Here is a 20,603-nt window from a genome sequence, read left to right as displayed (position 1 = left end):
TTTACTAATTCCCTTACTAATTAAGTTATCCAAAAGGTTTCTTCTAAACAACCTGGAACTTAGGGAGAAGAAATGTGAGGCATCCCAGAGAAAAGTTTTCTTTTATCAGTTGCATTAACATTGTGACAAAGGCTTTAGTTGATACTTTGCATTTTCTCTCTTCCTTTAATTTATTACACAATTATTGATGAATGGCCCTAGTTTAGGAAAGGACAGCTAGAGCAGATGCTTTAGTAGCAAGGAGCCACATAGGGTTTTTGAATCTTTTTATTTCTTAAAATTAGGTATGGGAACTCAGAGATTCACTAAACAATAGGAAAGAATGAAATTATGTAGTGTTTTTAGTATAAAACCACTTGTTAATGAATGCTAAAACATTGATAGCTTTATTCATGACAGTGCAAAATGGAAATATTTCATCTCTTCATCAACAAATAAGAAAAGATGAATGATGGCATATAAATAAAATGAAATACTGCCAGCAATGAAACGGAGAGAACTGCCCATACATGAAACAGGATGGCTGAATTTCAATAGCATTAAGTAGAGTGAAATAACTAGACAGAAACATACTTTATCGTTCCATTTATATGAAGTTCTAAGGTAGGTAAAATGAATCTATGGTGATAGAAATCGTAGTTATTTGGCCTGGGGTACAGTGTGGGGTGATTTACTGCAAAGAGACATCAAAAGACATTTTAAGTGATGGAAATACTCTCTACTTGTGAGCTGTATTAACACAAGAATCTTCATTTTTTAAATGTTATCCATGCTCACTTGGCATTTTATTATACCCAAAACGTACCTTAATAATTTGCTCTTTTAACAAAATCAATGCAATTTGACTTTTTTTAAAGATTTTATTTTTACTTTTTCTCCACAAATCCCCCCAGTACACAACTGTATATTTTTAGTTGTGAATCCCTCTAGCTCTGGTACATGGGATGCTGCCTCATCATGGCTTGATGAGCAGTGCCATGTCTGTGCCCAGGATCCGAGCCTGCGAAACCCAGGACACTGAAGTGGAGCACACGAACTTAACCACTTGGACATGTGGCCGGCCCCCAATTTGACCTTTTTAGTGGTGTTTTTAATTTGTTTCTCATCAGTATTCCATGAACTTAAATAGCATTCATATAGACAAACTTTCAAAGGATATATAAAATTATGCTATATATGTATGTCTATAATTTACTTAATATAGTTCCAAATTATATATTTAGTTTTCAGTATTTCACCGTATTAGTAATACTATTATGAGGATTTTTGTATATTTTAATAACTTGTATTACTTCTGAAGAACAGTTTTCCAGGAGCAAGTATTCTGCCTGATGAAGATATGCATGTTCAACTGTTTTTGGACATAAGACAAGAGACTTTGATTAATTACGTTCCTCAGTTCATGATACATTGTCCTTATTAGGCCAGGGAAATCTCCTCTCTTTTCTAAACTTATTTTTTTATTGCAATTTATTATGGGCTGAATTGTGTCCCACGAAAATTCATGTGTTGAAGTTCTAAACCTCAGTATTTCAGAATGTGACTGTGCTTGGAGATAGAGCCTTTAAAGAGGTAATTAAGTTAAAATGAAGACATTAAAGTGGGTCCTAATCTAATATGCTTGATGTTCTTATAAGAAGAGAAGACTAGGGCACAGAGAGAGACACTATACGTGTACACAGACCCAGAAACGACCATGTGAAGACTAGCAAGAAGGTGGCCACCTGCAAGCCAAGGAGAGGCCTCAGAAGAAAGCAAACCTGCCAACGCCTTGGTCTTGGCCTACTAGGCTCCAGAACCGAGAAAACACATTTCTGTTGTTAAAGCCACCCAGTCTGGCGTATTTTGTTATGGCAGCACTGGCAAACTAATACATCCTTCATCTTTATTACTATATCCAATTCTCTCTAGCATCATCAGGTAACCCTCCTAATGTATTTAATGGGAATCTGTTTAGGTTCTTGTGTTCTTACAAAATATGCATTACTCCTACGTGCATGCATTTGTATTTTTCATAAATGACATTGTACCATACATCTCAACTTGAAGCCTTAAATTTAAGGCCTAAAGGGGAATGTCTTTCACAAAAAACAGGTTTTGCTGAAAAGAGGACGTAAGCCCCAAAGAATAGAATTGCCCCAGGGCAATTTCCTTTCTCCGTAATCCTGTTAGTCATGGGCTTGCTTTAGTAGCACATATAGTAAAATTTAAATGATACATAATTCTATTAGTACATGCATAAAATATCTAAATTATTCAGTGTTTAAAAAATTTATTTGTGTGACAGGAAATTTATAGATATGACACAGAGTTCCATTTTTAAATGTTGTGTTTGACTCTTCTCTACTATTTATCTTCTACTTTTTCTCATCTGAAATACAATCATAAGGTTAAGAGTAAAATAATAATTCTGTTACCTGAGGATTGTTTTTAGAGGACAAATTCTCCTTTTAACATCCACTTATCCCAATCTTTAAAACAATGACCCTCCTAATTGTCTTCTTTGAAGTAAATGTGGGGAACGAAAACAACAGACATAGTGGCGTAATGAAATTACCATCTAGAGATAGTTTATTCTAATTTCACAGCTAAACATTGATTTCTAGCTCTTCAATATTACGTTTTTCAATAATGAATCTATGAATGCAAATGAATTACTTTGGGAGGCACACTTTAATCACTGTGCTCCTTAGCTTTCACAGAGTTGAACTCACTTCGATAGTGTAGGCCCAAATTGTAATAAGGACTGATGGGGTGTCTGGTTGAACTTCTAGATAGTGACCTTGTTAAGGAACCAACCCCCGTGGCATCTTCCCCAGGAGTAAAAGGCAATTTGTGGATCCTGCAATCACTTGTGCTTCAGAGTTTGGGTCTCAAATGTTTATAGGTCCCCATCAACTCCCATTGCCACAGCAATGTAGAGATTCTCCCTAAGAACCTGAAGCAGATTCTCCATTACAGGTAGGTAGAAAATATTTATCTTTCTTTTTGTATAGTGGCCTTTGGAAAATCCAAAACTATACTTTAAAATAGCCCACTTCTTTTTCATTTGGAAGGTACTGGGTAGTATATATAACCAAATAATATAATGATGAAGGCTTGCTTCCAAGATTTATAACTGTTTTGGGGAACACAGGGTGTCAAATTTGATCCAAATTTTATATTTCCAAATTAGGACTGGAATTATGTATTATGTACTTAAGTTATATCACTAGTGAAATGATGGAATTTTGTTCACTGAGATTGTTCATATAATAGGTTTATTTCTGCAAGATTAGCTAAAATGAAAACACCATGTTTCATAGAATATCTCGTGAAGGAAAACTGGATACATAGCTACCTGAACTCCAAAAAGTGCTCCTTTTTGAGAACATAATTCTAGATCCCAAATTTTCTCAGGAAGACTTTCCATTAACTCTGAAAACAAACAGGCAAATGTATATATAGAAGAAGCATAAGTAATCAATGCAATAATGGAATATGTTTAGATAAACCATCTCTCTTATGATAAAATAACATGCCAACATTTTAGTTATTAGGACCTCCAACAAAAGGGCTTCTGTTTGAGGAAAGCCACTGCATAAGCAAGAGCAAGGCTTTAAAAAAGGCAGACTCGGAGCTGGCCTGGTGGAAGTTAAGTGGTTAACTTTACATGCTTTGCTTCAGTGGCCCAGAGTTTGCAGGTTTGGATCCCTGGTGTGGACCTAGCATCACTCATCAAGCCATGCTGTGGCAGCATCCCACATACAAAATAGAGGAAGATTGGTAATGGATTGGAGATTGGAGATCAAGGCCAATCTCCCTCATAAAAACAATAAAATTCAGACGGGTAGATTCCTGGTTCGATAGCACATAACTTCTATAACATTGTCTAGGAGGAAATAAAACCCAGAAGAAAATGTTCATTTCCTCGGTTGCTTTCAGTTCCACTGACCTAAAATAGGATGTTCAAAAATCAATTTATTTTCTTTATATTCTGCCTTATAATTTTACAATGGAAATTCTAAGAACATAGAATCTATTTCTATATACATTTTTAAAGCTATTATTATTACTCATTAGCCATGAAACATCTGTGCTGATTTAAAGACAACTCATCTATCTTCTTACCCTCTCTTTACTCATTAGCATTCATAAGAAGAATGTAAATGACTAGAGTATGAACAGGAATGACATTCCTAAATACTTCAAAATCAAGTTTGTTAGCTTCTTTTGACTATATTCTTTTCCTGTTTCTGACTGCAAGGGGCCACTGCTACGAATGGTAGGCAGGCTTGTTTTAGATAACATGCTACGTCTCACAAATAAGTGGAATAATCTCAGAGGAATTAATATGAATAAGGACATAGAAGGCCAGAGATGAAATTGTATGTTCAATATGACTGGAAAGGTGATATAGACCTGAATACGGAAAGCATTGAAAATGAGGCAAAAGCCTATTTCAATTATCCTAAAAAAATAGCTCTGATTACATGTCTTAATTACTCAAAAAGCTTTAATGGCTGTCATTAGCATACCACGAAATCTGAGAGAATCATGGCATAGACACCAAGAAGGATACAACAGGTAATGACAGTGTTACTGAAAGCTTGACCTGAGAAAATAGAAGAGGATGCTTAGGTAGGTCTGGAAAGTATTAATGGAAATTGGCAAACAATACCACATGGAACTTTGAAAGAGAAAATTAGAGAATGGATATGTTTGTGATTTAAAATGTTTGCTTTTAAAAATTTCTTATTGCAATTTAAAATAAAGTATATAACCAGCAGCACAGTAGATCTCAGTGCAAATAGAGGAGCTAATGCAATTTGGTAGAATTTTTTATGGCTGATAGTGGACATGTTGGAAAAGGGAGACAATGGAGAAACTGAAGGCTGAAGATAAAATTTTAAAAACTGTAAACACAGAGATGGCAAAATGAGAAAGAGGCATGAGAAGCAACACAGAGGCAATATCCTCTAGTGTAGTGTTGGGGATAAAAGGAAAACTATAGTCTTAAAACAGAGGTTGTCCCTCATTGGAAAAAATGCAAATTGATTGAGAAACATATTAGGAATTTGTGTTACGAATATTTAAAAAGATCTTGAAATAGAAGAAAATAAATATGGTATCATCATCTAGGTTGTGGTTTCTAAAGTTTGCAAGCCTAACCACACCAATGTCCTCCAGATGTAAATATTAGCCTAAATGACTGTTTAAATATTTCATAAGTACTGAAAGCTTAACATGTTCAAAATATCACTTTGAGCATTCCATTTTAAACCATGTCCTTTAATATGCCACAAATGTCATGATCATTGACCCGGTTGCAAAAAAATCACTAATGTCTTTCTGTATCTAGCACCATATGTCATTCCTTCATATGTCTCTCATATAATTAATAATATTAATTATGCTGAAGATGTTATCTTGTATCTGTTCCCAACAGTTCAATGTACCTTCTTCTATCTCCAGCATCTTCGCTTTGGCCCAACTCAACATTACCTTTCAGCAGGAATCGTATAACAACTAACTGACTCATTTTTAAAAAAATTTGACTCATGATTTATGCCTCTTTCCAATGCTATAATTCATTATTGTCATAAAAGCAAGAGTAAAACTTTTTAAAACTTGAAACTGATCATGTTTACCTGTCTTAAAACTTATCAACGTCTAACAATTTACTTTGAATAAAATCTAAATATTTATTGTGACCTACATTATCTGATTCTAGAAATTCTCCACTTCCCCATTATTATCCATTCATATTGATCTCCATTAAGTTCCTCCTCAAAAACAAACAAACAAAACCTCCATTATTTCCTACTCCAGAACAGCATTTTCAGGAAATACACTCCTGTCTGGAATCTTGGAATGTTCCTCCCATGATTTATTAAATAGTTGGCTCCATCCCATTTTTTGAGTTGTAGCACACATGTCACCCTCTCAGAAAGGCCTTCCTTAATGTGCCAGGTGAAATAATTTTCTCAGGTTACCCTGATGCATCTTTTTGTTAAAGTTCTTTATTACACTTACTACAATCTACAATTGACTTGTTTACATGTTTCATTACCGGCCTTTTGTTTCTTCCTTATCATTAACATAGAATGCCCATGAGGTGAGGGATGAGTAACTTATCTGAAGCATGAGTATTTCCTGGCACAAATAGGAAATCAGCAGATACTTGGTAAATGAATAAATAGGAGGATGATTCAAAGAAACTCAGGGAAAGAATGTTTGGTGTCAGAAACAAACTGATCTCAAATACTCAGCAGTGTTAGAAGTTATTTTGGTCTTATTTTTCTGATTCTGTTTACAGTTTCCTCCTTCTTTTTTCTCATTGCAGAATAGCTTTCTGTTTCTATTCTATCCTTCTGTAGACGAGATAATGTCGGTAACCCTGGGCTTTTACGATTCAGACACTCATGATACATACTTTAAAAAAAACACTTTATTGAGGTATGATTGACATATAAAAGCTATACATGTTTAATTTATACTACTTGATGAGTTTTTAGTTAACTATACATCCTTGAAACCAATACCCCAGTCTATGTCATAAGCACATCATTCATCTCTCTAAGTCTCTTCCTGTCCTCTTTCTTATTATTTTGTGTGTTTTTATACTTAAATTTTTGGTACATGGTAGATCTTATGTTAAATGATGATATATTATTGATTCTCTGGAACTGATTACAAATCTTCAGATAAAAGACTAGGACAGGACGTTTTTGGACCAGGTGCCCCCCAAAGGAACTATCAATTGTGATTAGAAAGAGTCTGTAATAGCCTTATATAAGAACAGAAGACCATTCTTCAAACAAAAATCTCTAGAAAAATATTCAATCGTATTATAATATCATACAAATTCTTTAGCAAATATATGCAATGTAATTATTGTAGAAGTCTTTAAAATAAGGATGTTTATTATCATTATAATAATGAAAAATATAAAAATGTGAAAAAAATATCAAGAAACTGTCAACTAAAACCTAAAGCCTGACTTTTTAAATTAATTTTAAAAATAATGCTATAAAACTATATAAATAAAAAATACTGGGTAATAATAAAACCACAGTAGAAATGATATGAGGAATTGCATTGACTTGTAGGGCAAGAAGGAAAAGTGATATAAGAGAGAAGAAAAAGGAAGTTGTATCCAATAAGGCAAGTGTGATGAAATTTCAAAAATAATAATATTTTCACAGATAGTGTTTTAAAGCTGAAAAGAGAATCAATAAACTCAAAAATAGATCTGAGAACATATCTCCATGTATTTTTGTCTGAGTTAATGAAATGGATAGTAAGAAAAAGCAGTTAACAGATGTGGATTGTAGAATTTGTTAGTTCAATATACATCAAACAGAATTTATAGAAAGATTGAAGAAAGAAAATGGATCAAGATTGTTGGTATATCATCTATTCTTGAGAAAAAGCAAGAAATCTCAGATTAAGAAATCACACAGCAACACAGAATTAGTTGGAACATACAATTTCTGAAACCGTTCTCATACTGCATGCACGAGACATAGGAATTGAATCATGGCTTCCATTGTTTGCAAGCTAATAAGATATTCATAATTTAACAAAATTGTGAGGAAGCAAATCCGTAAAATATGCATGATGCTGAATCATCTATTTAATTTACCTTACTTGCTTGTTCTCTTTACCAAATGATTGCACATTTTTTATTTGATCTAGAGCCCTGAGTTTAATAACTGAGTTAGATTAATACATGATTGCAGAAAATCTCACTCAAGTAATATTCCTTGCCATCTAAAAGCAGGCCTAGAAAAAATGCCTTAAAATTTGTAACCACTTCTTTTCTTCCACAAATAGATGAATTTATAAACTCTTACATGGCTCCTGGAAATTTCACCCAGGTCACGGAGTTTATTCTCACAGGTGTCTCAGACCGTCCAGACCTCCAGATTCCACTCTTCTTTGTTTTCCTGGTCATCTATGGACTGACTGTGGCAGGGAACCTGAGCATCATCACTCTCACCAGTATTGACTTTCAACTTCAGACCCCCATGTATTTCTTCCTCCGACATTTAGCTATCATAAATTTTGGTAATTCTACAGTCATTGCCCCTAAAATGCTAATCAATTTTTTAGTAAAGAAGAAAACCACATTCTACTATGAATGTGCCACCCAACTTGGGTTGTTCTTGGTTTTCATTGTAGCTGAGGTCTTCATGTTAGCTGTGATGGCCTATGACCGCTATGTGGCCATCTGCAATCCCCTGCTCTACATGGTGGTGGTATCTCGTCAGATCTGCCTTCTGCTGGTATCCCTCACGTACCTCTATAGCTTTTCCACAGCTGTTGTGACTTCATCTTCTGTATTCTCTGTGTCTTATTGCTCTTCCAATGTCATCAATCATTATTTCTGTGATACTGTCCCTCTGTTAGCATTGTCCTGCTCAGATACTTACTTTCCAGAAACAGTAGTGTTTATATCTGCAGCTACAAATTTGGTTTTTTCCATGACTGTAGTTCTCATATCCTATTCCAACATCGTCTTGTCCATTCTAAGGATACGTTCCTCAGAAGGAAGAAAAAAAGGCTTTTCCACATGTACTTCACATATGATGGCAGTCACAGTTTTCTATGGGACACTACTATTCATGTATGCGCAGCCTCAAACTAACCATTCAATGGATACTGATAAAATGGCTTCTGTGTTTTATACACTGGTGATCCCCATGCTGAATCCCATCATCTACAGCCTGTGGAATAAGGATGTGAAGGCTGCCTTAAAGAGATTTCTGACAAATCCATGTTCTTTTAAATAAATATGATTTTAGAACTCTATTGTTAAATGAAGAGAGCATTAAGAGAAGCTGCCATTATGTCAGAGAAAGCAAAGATTAGGTGGCTGACTTAGAGGTTTACAAGAATGTCATAATCTTGGGAATAAAAGGGGTGAAAATTTAGGAAGCAGTGATTTAAAAAATAAACTGAAGGCCTTGGTGTTATGAGGTTAATATAGAAAGAAAGTATTATTCACTAATTTCGCCAAGTAGTACACTGGTGGATAGATTGAAAATGATATTTCCAGGTATCTGGAGTGATATATGTCAAAAAACACATAAGATTTATAGGTGAAAGTATAAATCTTAGTGAATGAAAATGTTAAAATAAATCATTTAAGAGATCAGAGGACCCTAAAATCGAACACAGAAAGTGACAAAACTATCTACTGTATTAAAAATACATGAAACAATTTCCATGAAGGGGTGGGACAAAAGGTGCTGACCTAGTAATAATGGAAATGAATGGAGTATGTAAAACTAAAGGCAAAGTAACTACATGTGGTACTATACTCTAGTTATAAAGTTAGTTCCCATGTGGACATGATTTAACAATTCTGGAACATGTATATTGGAATTAAGCAACTAAGTAAATGGGTTAAAAATAGTGGGGGCAGGTTTCTCATTGTTGGGGTAGGAGGTTACAAAAGACAAAGAAAAGAAACCAGGATGATCCATATGATAATGGATAAGTGTCACATACAGAAGCATGAACTCATGCTCAGCATACTATAGATACTGTGGATTGTAAACAAAAATAGTTATAGATATGTATAGCCACAGAAGTTAAGATAGGCAGTGTATTTCATTTCTCTGTAAGCTGAGAAGGTCTAGAATCTTGTGAGCATTTCGCTAGTAACAAGCACATGTGCTGCCCAGATATTAGAATCCTATAACATTTTTCAATATAAGGAACCAGGGCTCCTGTGAAATTTGACTGATACTAGGACTGTGTGAGAAATTTATATGATGAGAAAAGAGCATATTACAGCGTCTGAAATTAAGAAAGTACTTAGAAAGAAAGAGAGGAAGAAAGGAAAAGAAGAGGAAGGAAGGAAGGACAAAAGAGAGAGAAAGAAAGAAAGGAAGGAAAGAAGCAAGGAAGCAAAGAAAGAAGGAATAAAAAGAAAGAAAGAGAAACAGTGATAGTGTATGTCAAAATAACACATGAGCCGAATGAACATGTTTCCAATGGCCTAAGCCAGACAATTTGAGTAACAAAGTAGAATTTTATAAGTGAATTATTATCCATGGTTTTCCTCCCCAACCCTCAATACCCCAGTCTAATCATGAGAAAAACATCAGAAAAAGCCCAATTGAGGGATATTTTAGAAAACACTTGATCAGTACTCCTGAAAAATGTCAGCGTCATTAAAAAGCAAGAAAAATCTGAGAAACTGTGACAGCCAAGAGGAGACTAAGGAAACATGAGGACCAAATGTCATGTTCTCTCCTGGATGTGGTCCTGGGTTAGAAAAAGGTCATTGGGTAAAAAATAAGAAAGTCTGAACAAAGGAGGTAATTTAGTTTATTAAAAACAACAAGAAAATAAATCTGATATTCATCAAATCATTCTGGTGTCTGAGTCTTACTATGGCATGCCCAACTTTTCTTCATTATCACTAAATGGACTTTTAATTCAAAACTAAACATCTGAAAAGTGCACCAATATATATAGCCTATTCTAGTATTTTATTTAGTGCAAACACCTGAGTCTCTTTATTTGGGAGAAGAATGACAAATGAACAGATTCAGCCATCAGGAAGCATGAATTTGACCCCTGATAGAACCACATGACATGAATGACATTTTGGAAATTTATTATTTTTTCTCTCTAGGCTTGCATCTTCTCATGGATATAATTATGATATTGTGGTGGAAATATGGTTTTTTAAAATTATTTTTATATATATGTGTTTGTATATATATATATACAAACACACACACACACACATATATATATATATATATATATATATTTACCTTTCACAGAGTTTTTTTGTTCTCAAATTAATCATAAATGTAATCCTAATCAGCATACTCCTCTGGTTGACTGACGTGGCAGGCATTGCTGAATTGTCTGTCTTACACATTTTTCCTGATATCTTTCTCTCAGGACACTCTGCAATGCTCCCTGAGTCTCTCCCATAGAATCACATTCCTGCTCAAAACACTGCCAGGCATTAAGAAATCCTAAAATAAAAAAGAGAATTCTGACTGCTGGGAAACTTTGAAAGCTCATGATTTGCACTGCTTGGAGAAAAGGTTGTTCTCTTTCAAATTTCTAGGTTTACTTTATCTTCAGTAATACTTCTATTGGAAAATTGGATTCAGAAAGTTACTTGTTTCTGATCTAAAATTTGATTTCATATATATTGAAGTAGATTTCACTGACAGATTTGGGATACCAAGGATTTCATTTTTCTATTGTTACCATAATCAGTTAAGTATGAAAAAAATCTCTAAATACTATAATGCACTTACTTTATTCTCACAAATTAATTCAACGTGATAACTCGGTAGGGATTTTAAGATAAATTGCAATGCCCCGATGGCAATCTTTCAGCATAAATGATGAGAAATGTGTAACTGACTTAAAGATCTTCTGGGAGGTCTTCTGTTTATTCATGATGCTGTGCACTACTAATCTTGTTTCTTACAAGGGAGCAAAGTGGTGTAGAATTGTCACACAAACTGTGAGTTGCATATGGACACATGGTTTATGTAACTTTTTACATTAATGTTATATTTTAGGCCATAAACTATTAAGCAATCACATTTAATTTTTGGAAAAAAATATATATACTACTTAATTATAGAGATGAATGTCTTTGTCTAGGAACACTAATCATGCTCCTGTGTTAAGCACCACAGTTATTAATTCACCATCTAATATCAGACCATAAGTCATGGCATTTTATAATAAGACACAAGCAGAAATGGGACATTTCATGATTTGTGGTAGATTTGTTTGTAAATTTAATTAAGGAAAGAAAAAAGGCATTGTAAATCATAGAATAATTATTGAATATCTAAAAACATAGGGGCCAGCCAAGTGGCACAACGGTTAAGGTCACGTGCTACACTTTGGTGGCCCGGGTTTCAGTGGTTCAGATCCACAGGTGCGAACATGTGCACCACTTATCAAGCCAGGCTGTGGCAGGCGTCCCACATATAAAATATAGGAAGATGGGCACAGATGTTAGCTCAGGGCCAACCTTCCTCGTTGAAAGGAGGAAGATTGGTGGCAGATGTTAGCTTGGGGCTAGTATCCTCAAAATAAATAAATAAGTAAATAGCTATAAAAATGTAATTGCTGCCTATATAATTTCTATCTTAATCATAACTCATAGAATGCTATCAGGCTGTCATTTTTATGTATTTGGCGCATTGTATGCCCAGTGAAATTTTAGTGTCTATGCATTATGTAAAATGAAATGCAATATTCTGACCTTCTCCCCACTATGTTGAAGCCCAGTGTTATAATAGTTGGAAGTTTCTGTAATAGATAACCATGTGGTAGATTTACCCAGTAGATATGTTCCTTGTGGATATACATGAATTTAACAAATTTCTAAGAGAAATTTTCTTATCTAGCTATTGTATGGAGAAGGGGGATAAAGAGAAATTCATGTTTTCTCTTAACAGTAATATAGAATAAAATGATTTGGTACTGATCCTAAGGGTATGGAGATTACTACATTTTATGTCAGAAAAATCAGTAAAGGAAATGACTTGGAGGGTGGGAGAATTTTCTATGAGATGGCTACAGGAAAGATATTTATGTGTGCATTTATGAAGAGGACAGAAGTCTAGAGAGGTGTTTCTAAAAATGTGCTTATGCACTGTTAGCATATTTCACGATTTAGTGAATCTTGGCCAGGGTTCCCTTGATTAAATAGCCTAGAACAGAGTAATGCAGAACACAAAATAGAAAAACGAAAAAAAAAAGGGGAATCCTATGTAGTGAGAGGACCTAAGGTATGAGCACAAACCTTGAGACTAGAAAATCATTTCCATGTTTTAAAAACTTCTAGAATGCCATAGTGGCTAGAGTAAAGTGATCCAGAGATGTGAAGATGAGTCTGCATTGGAAAACGGGGCCCTTTGAAATGACAGAACCATCATTCTAGAGTCTTGTTCCATTACAACCAAATGAGTGAGTTTAGGCAAGTCATCAAAACTCTTTGTCAGTTCCCTATGGCCACTGAGTGTCATCTTTCTGTTGAAAGAATTGTACTGCACACCAAGACACTAGTCAGTAATGTTGAATCCTCTGCCATGGAAGAGGAGCACAAAATCAATAAAACCTCTTTCTTTCACTGGAATGTATTCACTCATGTCTATCTATCAGTGAGTACAGACACACTAGTAAAAGACACTTTTGTCTAATACACTGTTCCTTACTAGTTAAATTATCTAAAGGATTTTCTACTGAACTCCGCGGAACTTATGGCGAAGAAATGTGAGGCATTCCAGAGAAAAGTTTTGTTTTATCAGTTGCACTAACACTGTGACAAAGCATTTGGTTGATACTTTGCATGGTCTCTTCTTTCTTTTATTTTATTACAAAGTTATTGATGAATACCCCTAGTTTAAGAATGGACAGTTAGAGCAGAGGCTCTGGTAAACACGGGAACCTCATAGTGCTTTGGAATCTTATTTCCTGAAAGCACATATAGGAACTCATAAATCCACTAAAAACAGGAACAATGAAATTGTGCAGTCTTTTAGTATACATCCACTTGTTAATTAATGTTAAAACACTGATAGCTTTATTCATAATAGTACAAAATGGAAATATTTCAACCTTTTATCAACAGATAAAAAGGGGAATTATAGTATATAAATAAAATGAAATACTACAAACAGTAAAATGGAATGAACTACCCATACATGCAACAGCACAGATGAATTTCAATAGTATTAAATAGAAAAAAATAAACCAGACATAAATATACTTTATCATTCATTTATATGAAGTTCTGAAACAGGTAAAATGAATCTATGATGATAGAAATCATAGTAATTGTGGCTTGCTATACAGTGTGGGGCAATTTACTGCAAAGAGATGTTGAGGAACATGTTTCAGACAAATTTATGCTATTCCTTTAAATCAATGTGATTTTAGAATTCTATAGTAAATAAAGAGAAGGTTAAGATAGGTTGCCATTAGGTCAGAGAAAGCAAAGGGTGGGTGGCTGACCTATAGGTGTACAGGTATGTGAACCTGCTTATTAAAAGTGGCTAGGATTTGGGAAGCAGTGAATTATAAAATAAACTGAAGGTCTTGGAATTATGATCTTAATACAGAAACAAAGTATTATTCACTAACTTTGCAAAAGGATATGCAGTTGTCTTGTTTGAAGGAAGTATTTCCAGGAGTCAAGAGAGATGTAAGCTAGAAAATTTTAATAAGTTTGAACACAGCCAAAAAATATAGAGGAGAGAAGTAAGTTGATCTTTCTTATTCTTTAGCTTACTTTTTTCTTTCTTCCTGGGTATGTTTGGGTGTAGCAGATCACTGCATCTTGAACTGTAATTACAGATGCCTGAAATCTTTTTTATAGCTAAGCTAGTAAAATTAAACTAAGTATATTTAAAATAGAACTTCCTAACTCTTTCTTAATATATTTAATTGAAAAACTATATAGTACTCATGAATTTGTATTCTGAATCATAACCAAATATGATTGAAATTATTTTTATTCCAATTAATATAATTTATATAACTTTTAATAAAAGACTCAGAATATCAGCATAGAATATGCTTTCATTTTGGTTCATATACATAGTGGATTATCTAATGATTTTTATATCATCCTACTCTAGTATGTCTTCTTTATTGTATGTAATGTATTGTGACATTATTAGACATTCAATAGACCATGCTTACATAGTTCATTATATTATTAAAGAAAACATTTAATTGTTTTCATAAAGACTATCATTCTGTTTTCTGATAGTTTTTGGTCATTGAGCATACTCCAAAATCTATTGTACATTTTTTAACAGATAGAGGTAACTAGACTATATCTCAGACTTATCAAATCAGAATCACTAGATACAGGACAATAAATCCATATTTTAACAAACTCCATGAGTGCTTCTGACATTTAGCCTTAGGAATGAGTCTTGACAAATAATCAAAGAACTCAATTAGAAGAGATATATGAAAAAACATATTAATATTCTATGGCTGTGTTCACTTTATTTATTAATGTATTCCAGCATTGAAGAACTTCTTCAAGTAGAGGGACTAAATCTTATTCATAGTAATTATGATATTAGAGAAGAAATGAAACCTACAAGGCAAAACTACAAGATAAAATTAGACTCATAAACATGGAAAAATTATAATTAAGTTATCCTCAGATTAACCAAAAAAAGTTTCAAACTGTTTCCTACTAATTCTCTTACTAATTAATTTATCCAAAAGGTTTTCTTCTAAATTGTGAAGAAAGAATACGAGGCATCTCAGAGAATGTTCTTTTTTTTAAATCAGTTACGCTAACATTGTGATAAAGCCTTTAGTTGATATTTTCCATTGTCTGTAGGTTCCTCTATTACGGAATTATTGATGAAAGGCCCTAGTTTTAGAATGGACAGCTAAAGCAGATGCTTCAATAAGAAGGAAGCAACCATAGCCCTTTGGAATATTCTTATTTCCCTGAAATTAGCTATGGGAACTCATGTATCCACTAAGAAATAGGACAGAATGAAATTATGCAGCATTTTTTAGTATACAGGCTTTTGTTAACTGATGTTAAATCATTGATTTTTTTTATTGTAGTCTAATGTTACAAGAGGGAAATCCCTGGGCCAGCCCAGTGGCATGGTGGTGAATTGCGCACATTCCACTTTGGCGGCCCCAGATTTGCTAGCTAGTTTGTATCCTGGGTGCCAACATAGCACTGCTTGGCACACCAAAGCAAATGATATAGCTTAAGAATAAGGGGAAGCAATATTCAAATAACATTATTATGATATTAATCTTAAATTAACTAATCCAAAATTAATGTTTAATTCCCCATTACCAAACATTTATAAGAAATTACTTCAGAATGGCTTTCAACCATAAAAAGCCTAATGTCTACCAGAGAAAGGGGTATGGGAGCAGATGGTTGTCATAAATGTGAGAAGAAATATAAGTGAAGTATTCTAAAGTGATTCTAGAATTCAAATATGAAATATAGTAACTCAACATGGGAAGTAGCTCTTCACAGGAGAGGAAATATTTCAATAGACCTTAAAGGATAAAGTTTCCCCTTCAACTTTCCATTTTTTCTTGTAGAGAAGGTTACTAAGAATGGCAAAGCCAAAAGTATAAGTGCAAAGAAGGGCATCTTGTTATTGACAAACCTGGACTAATTGTAGTAATTGGACCCGTGGATGTCCACTGATGGTGGGGAAGGTTTAATGGAATTGGGATTAGAAAAATATTCATGGATGAGATTGTGAAAAGTTACATATGCTTTCAAATAAAATTCACACTATTTTTAATAAAAGTTAAAATGGTTTGTATGCACAAATATCAGAGTTTTGTGTTTTGGAAAGGATGGATAACTAGGTCTTATTTATCTTAACGTCCATGTTGCTGTAATTAGACATTAAAACTCCATCTGTATTAGAATTTCAAAAAGGAATATATAATTTATTTAGAATAAAATTAAAGTGAATAAGTATTCCTTGAAAGTTATTACTTACCACATAGTGTTTCTCAATAAACATACTGATTGAAACAAACGGAAAATAACTAAATGTGTTTTTGATAAATTAAACAATAGTCATAAGTGCAAAAGAGCCACTAGTAAGTTCTGAAGAAAATTTGAATAAAAGCAGATTCTTATTTTATTTGTATTTTATTCTCAGTGTAATTTCCAGACTGTATACAGCAATTTGTATAAGTTTTCCGAGAAAATTTTTTCATTGTTCAAGTATAAAGATGTGTGTGAGAGAGAGAGAAAGAAAGAGAGAAAAAAGGAACAGGAGTAGACAAAAAATATGACATTTGACATTAATAGTAATAACACAGTTCCATAATTTTTACACTTTCCTAAAATAAATATAATTTAAATATTCAATAATTCAATTATGAAGAGCTATGAAAATGAATACAAAAAATAATTAGAAACATATCCAAATTAAACTAAAGTAGGAATACAAAAATTAATACATAAAATCTAATTCAAATCTATGTTTCTTTAATAAAAGGTAAAAAATGTTGAAAGAGACATAAATTGTCTTTTAATGAGACAAATTTCCAAATCTTTTGGAAAGAAAATGTCAGTTTTATTATAAATGACAACATATTGTAAAATTATATGGCGATTCATTCTCTTTGATCGTGTAAGTTCATATTTTAGAGATAAACATGTGCAACATTACAGCCAGCAAAATCTGGAAATAATTTGTTTCTAACAACAGAATAAATAAGATATGCTATATTGAGAGCATAAGGATGAGGTGTGGACTCCTGAGTCAGAAACATGGATCTGAAACTCGACTCACTCTACTCAAACCACTCATTTGATTTTGTTTTGGATGTTCCTTTTTTAGTGTCTTATTCTTCACCTGTAAAGTAGGCAAATAATATATTTTTTTACATAAAGGTTTAGTGAGATTAAACGAGGTAAATAAACATATTGTTATACCTTCCTTACTTACCTATTTTCAGTTTTTGCATTATGAACATAACTATGAAGATTATTTTGCAACCTATAGTGACCATTAAGTGAGAAATTATTAAAGTAAAATAGAAAATACAAAACTATATTTCTGCCACCATTAGGACAATGTGGGGCTGTGTCTGCACAGGTCCAACGACAAATCTGTCAAAGTGATGCCATTGCAGAAGATCTATTTTCTTTTGTTATTAATGTTAATGTCTTTTCAATAAAAACAATAGCTTAAACACTTTAACTTGTCAGGTTATAGTTTTAAGTAGCTTATTGCACACGGCCTTTGTACAGACACCAAGGCAATGTGGAGTGTTCCATAGCTCCCATCTTTGTGTGTTCAATGGGTTTGAGAGTAGAGAAATATGCCTTTCCCACATATACCTCTTTCTGCTCTACCTCTTATTACTAGAATTACGCTAATTATCTCTATATTAGGAATAAAACCTCTTTACAAGATATGAAAGTATAAAAACACTACTTATAGGAATAGAAACTTAAACTTAACACTTTTCTCTTCTTCCTCATGCAGATGCCTTGAAGAGACATGGTCAGGTAAATTGCACCCCCATAATATATTCTTGTTAACCTCACAGATAAAAAGGAATTGAAGATACCTCTCTTTGTGATAGTCTTATTCATCTACATCTTCATAATAGTAGGCAGTCTAGGTTTGATCCTAGTCGTTAGAACAGATGAACGACTCAACACACCAACGTACTTCTTTCTAAGCAACTTGGCTTTTGTCAATTTGTTACTCATCTGTCATTACACCCAAAATGCTTGGGAATTTCTGCTACAAACAAAATGAAATCTTTAATGCATGTGCTGCTCAATTGGGCTGTCTCCTGGCCTTCTTGATGGCAAAGTGCTTGCTCCTGGCTTCCGTGGCCTATGACTGATATGTGGCCATCTGCAGCCTTCTGCTCTATGTAATTGTAATGTCCCCAGGAATCTGCTTCATCTTGTGGCTGTTCCCTACAGCTATAGCTTCCTGGTTACACTATTTCATGCCATCCCCACCTTTCACCTCTCTTATTGTCACTCCAATATCATTAATCATTTCTATTGTGATGACATGCCTCTTTTGAGGCTAACTTGCTCAGACACTTGATGCAAACAGTTGTGCATCTTTGCTTGTGATGATATAATGTTCATTTCTTCCCTTCTGGTTGTCTTTGTCTTCTACGTGTACATTATTTCTGCCATCCTGAAGAGGCACTCAGCTGAAGGCGGGTGCAAGGCTTTCTCCATGTGTGTCTCCCACATGCTAGCAGTCACCATATTCTATAGGACCCTGATCTTTATGTATTTACAGCCAAGCTCTTACCATTCCATTGACACAGACAAAACAGCCTCAGTATTCTACACGGTGATCATTCCCGTGTTGAACCTCTCAATCTACAGCCTGAGGAACAAGGAGGTGAAAGAGGCCCTGAAAAAAGTCTTCTATAGAAACCAGGCTGTTGTGTTCATGAAATTAAGTAAGTGACTTGAATAAATGAAAACGGAATTTTCTCCATGGTCGGACTTTCTTTCCTCAAAAAACTATCAGAATTCTTAATATGTGATTTCTATATATCTGTTCACTGTATAATGAAATTTTCTACTGATTTTCAGTTAGAATGAGATTTCAGGTGTAAAAGTAACTGTAAAAATTTATATCCATTCTTTCATTTTTCAAATGGAAATGTATTAAAAATAATTAATTCTCCGGTCCCTAAGAATTTATATCAATTTTTCCATTTCTCAAATGGAGAATTGAATCAAAAGCCAGTATCTCGATTTATAACTAGTTACAAGGAGAAAATGGACAAAAGTTCAGACTCTCCACTCCTCCAAAATCCCCAGTTCTAGATTCTCTGGCATCATTAACAATATCTCATGTGAAAAATAAAGATGCATAGTTTAAATACTTGCTTCTGGATTTGTTAATTTCTTGAAAAAAATCATTACAGTATAAAACTGTTCCGTATTCACATTTAACAAATTGTCTTTATTTATGAGAATTGTACTACATCTCCACTTTACCTACGTCATGGATTTAACCTGGCCTTCTAGTGGCCTGGATGTCTGGTTTGCTCTGGAAAGACTAACTCTTTAAGTTAACTGCTTTTCTTTATGCCTATGAGACCTCATTATATTTTTTCAGGTTATCTAATTAAAATTAATTCAGAGATCGAATCCCATGGGACTTCATACAATGGAAACAAATGTACTCAAAATAATTCAACCATGAAAGATCTTTTTGCCAGTAACAAGGATTATATGCAGTTACACTAGGCAAACCTTGGGTAAGTTGGTCATTATTGATTAAGGCACAGCTTAAGACATAGTGAACTTAGCAGGCAATGTGGCCTAGTGAAAAGAACATATGCCTTTTAGTCAAAAAATGTGCTCAGTTCCTAAATATGGCATTGAACTATGCGTGAGCTCTCATCAGTTTATCAGTTAAATGAGGACAATGTTACTCAATTTGGGATGTTTTTTAGGATTAAACAACATGTAAAAGGATAACAGACAGTGGTAGGTATTTGCATATCCTCTCCCTTTCTTTTGTAAGCCTAAAGACCTCAGTTTTATTCTCAACTCTATGATGAACTTGAGAGCACAATTTATAAATGACAATTACTATACACAGCTGATAACTTTGATAAAGGTATAGATATGTATGTATGTGTTTCAAATAAATGGAATAATTTTACAATTTTCAACTACACAGAGAATGGTTTGAGGATTAATTCAGCTGAAAGCAGACAAAAGGCATTTTCTACTTGTGCTTCCTATGTGACTTCCATTACTATATTTTATGGTACAATCATTTTCATGTATATGCACTCCAAAACAAGGTATTCTCTGGATACTGAAAAAATTGCTTCTGTTTTCTATATTGTGGTAATTCTCATGCTAAATCCTTTAATATACAGCCTGAGGAATGAGTAAGTCAAAAATGCTTTGAAGAGAATTATGGAAAAGGTGTATTCTACTACAAAACAAGTGACCTGTGGTCTAACTGGAAGCCCTCACAGTTGGGATGCAAAAAAAAAGAAAAAAGGGAAGAAACAACACTAAAAAACAGGATTTAAATTTTCTTCATTAAGATTCCATTAGTAACATGCTTTCTAATGTT

At 33.7% G+C, this 20,603-nt stretch overlaps 1 protein-coding gene and 1 pseudogene across 1 annotated transcript; both read left to right on the top strand.

Moving 5' to 3' along the window:
* The first annotated feature begins 7,838 nt into the window (after positions 1-7,838).
* Positions 7,839-8,777, top strand: LOC124233975 (olfactory receptor 8J3-like). Its single transcript, XM_046651250.1, has one exon. The coding sequence runs from the start codon at positions 7,839-7,841 to the stop codon at positions 8,775-8,777; it is 939 nt and encodes a 312-aa protein (XP_046507206.1).
* A 7,107-nt stretch (positions 8,778-15,884) lies between these two features.
* Positions 15,885-18,965, top strand: LOC124233983 (olfactory receptor 8U9-like; annotated as a pseudogene).
* The last annotated feature ends 1,638 nt before the right edge of the window (positions 18,966-20,603 follow it).

The sequence above is a fragment of the Equus quagga genome, unplaced genomic scaffold (assembly GCF_021613505.1).
Source record: "Equus quagga isolate Etosha38 unplaced genomic scaffold, UCLA_HA_Equagga_1.0 599_RagTag, whole genome shotgun sequence".
NCBI lineage: Eukaryota > Metazoa > Chordata > Mammalia > Perissodactyla > Equidae > Equus > Equus quagga.
This window is presented reverse-complemented; position numbering and strand designations above follow the sequence as displayed.

Coding starts and splice junctions, on each gene's coding strand:
- LOC124233975 (XM_046651250.1), top strand. CDS start 7,839: ATGGCTCCTGGAAATTTCACCCAGGTCACGGAGTTTATTCTCACAGGT.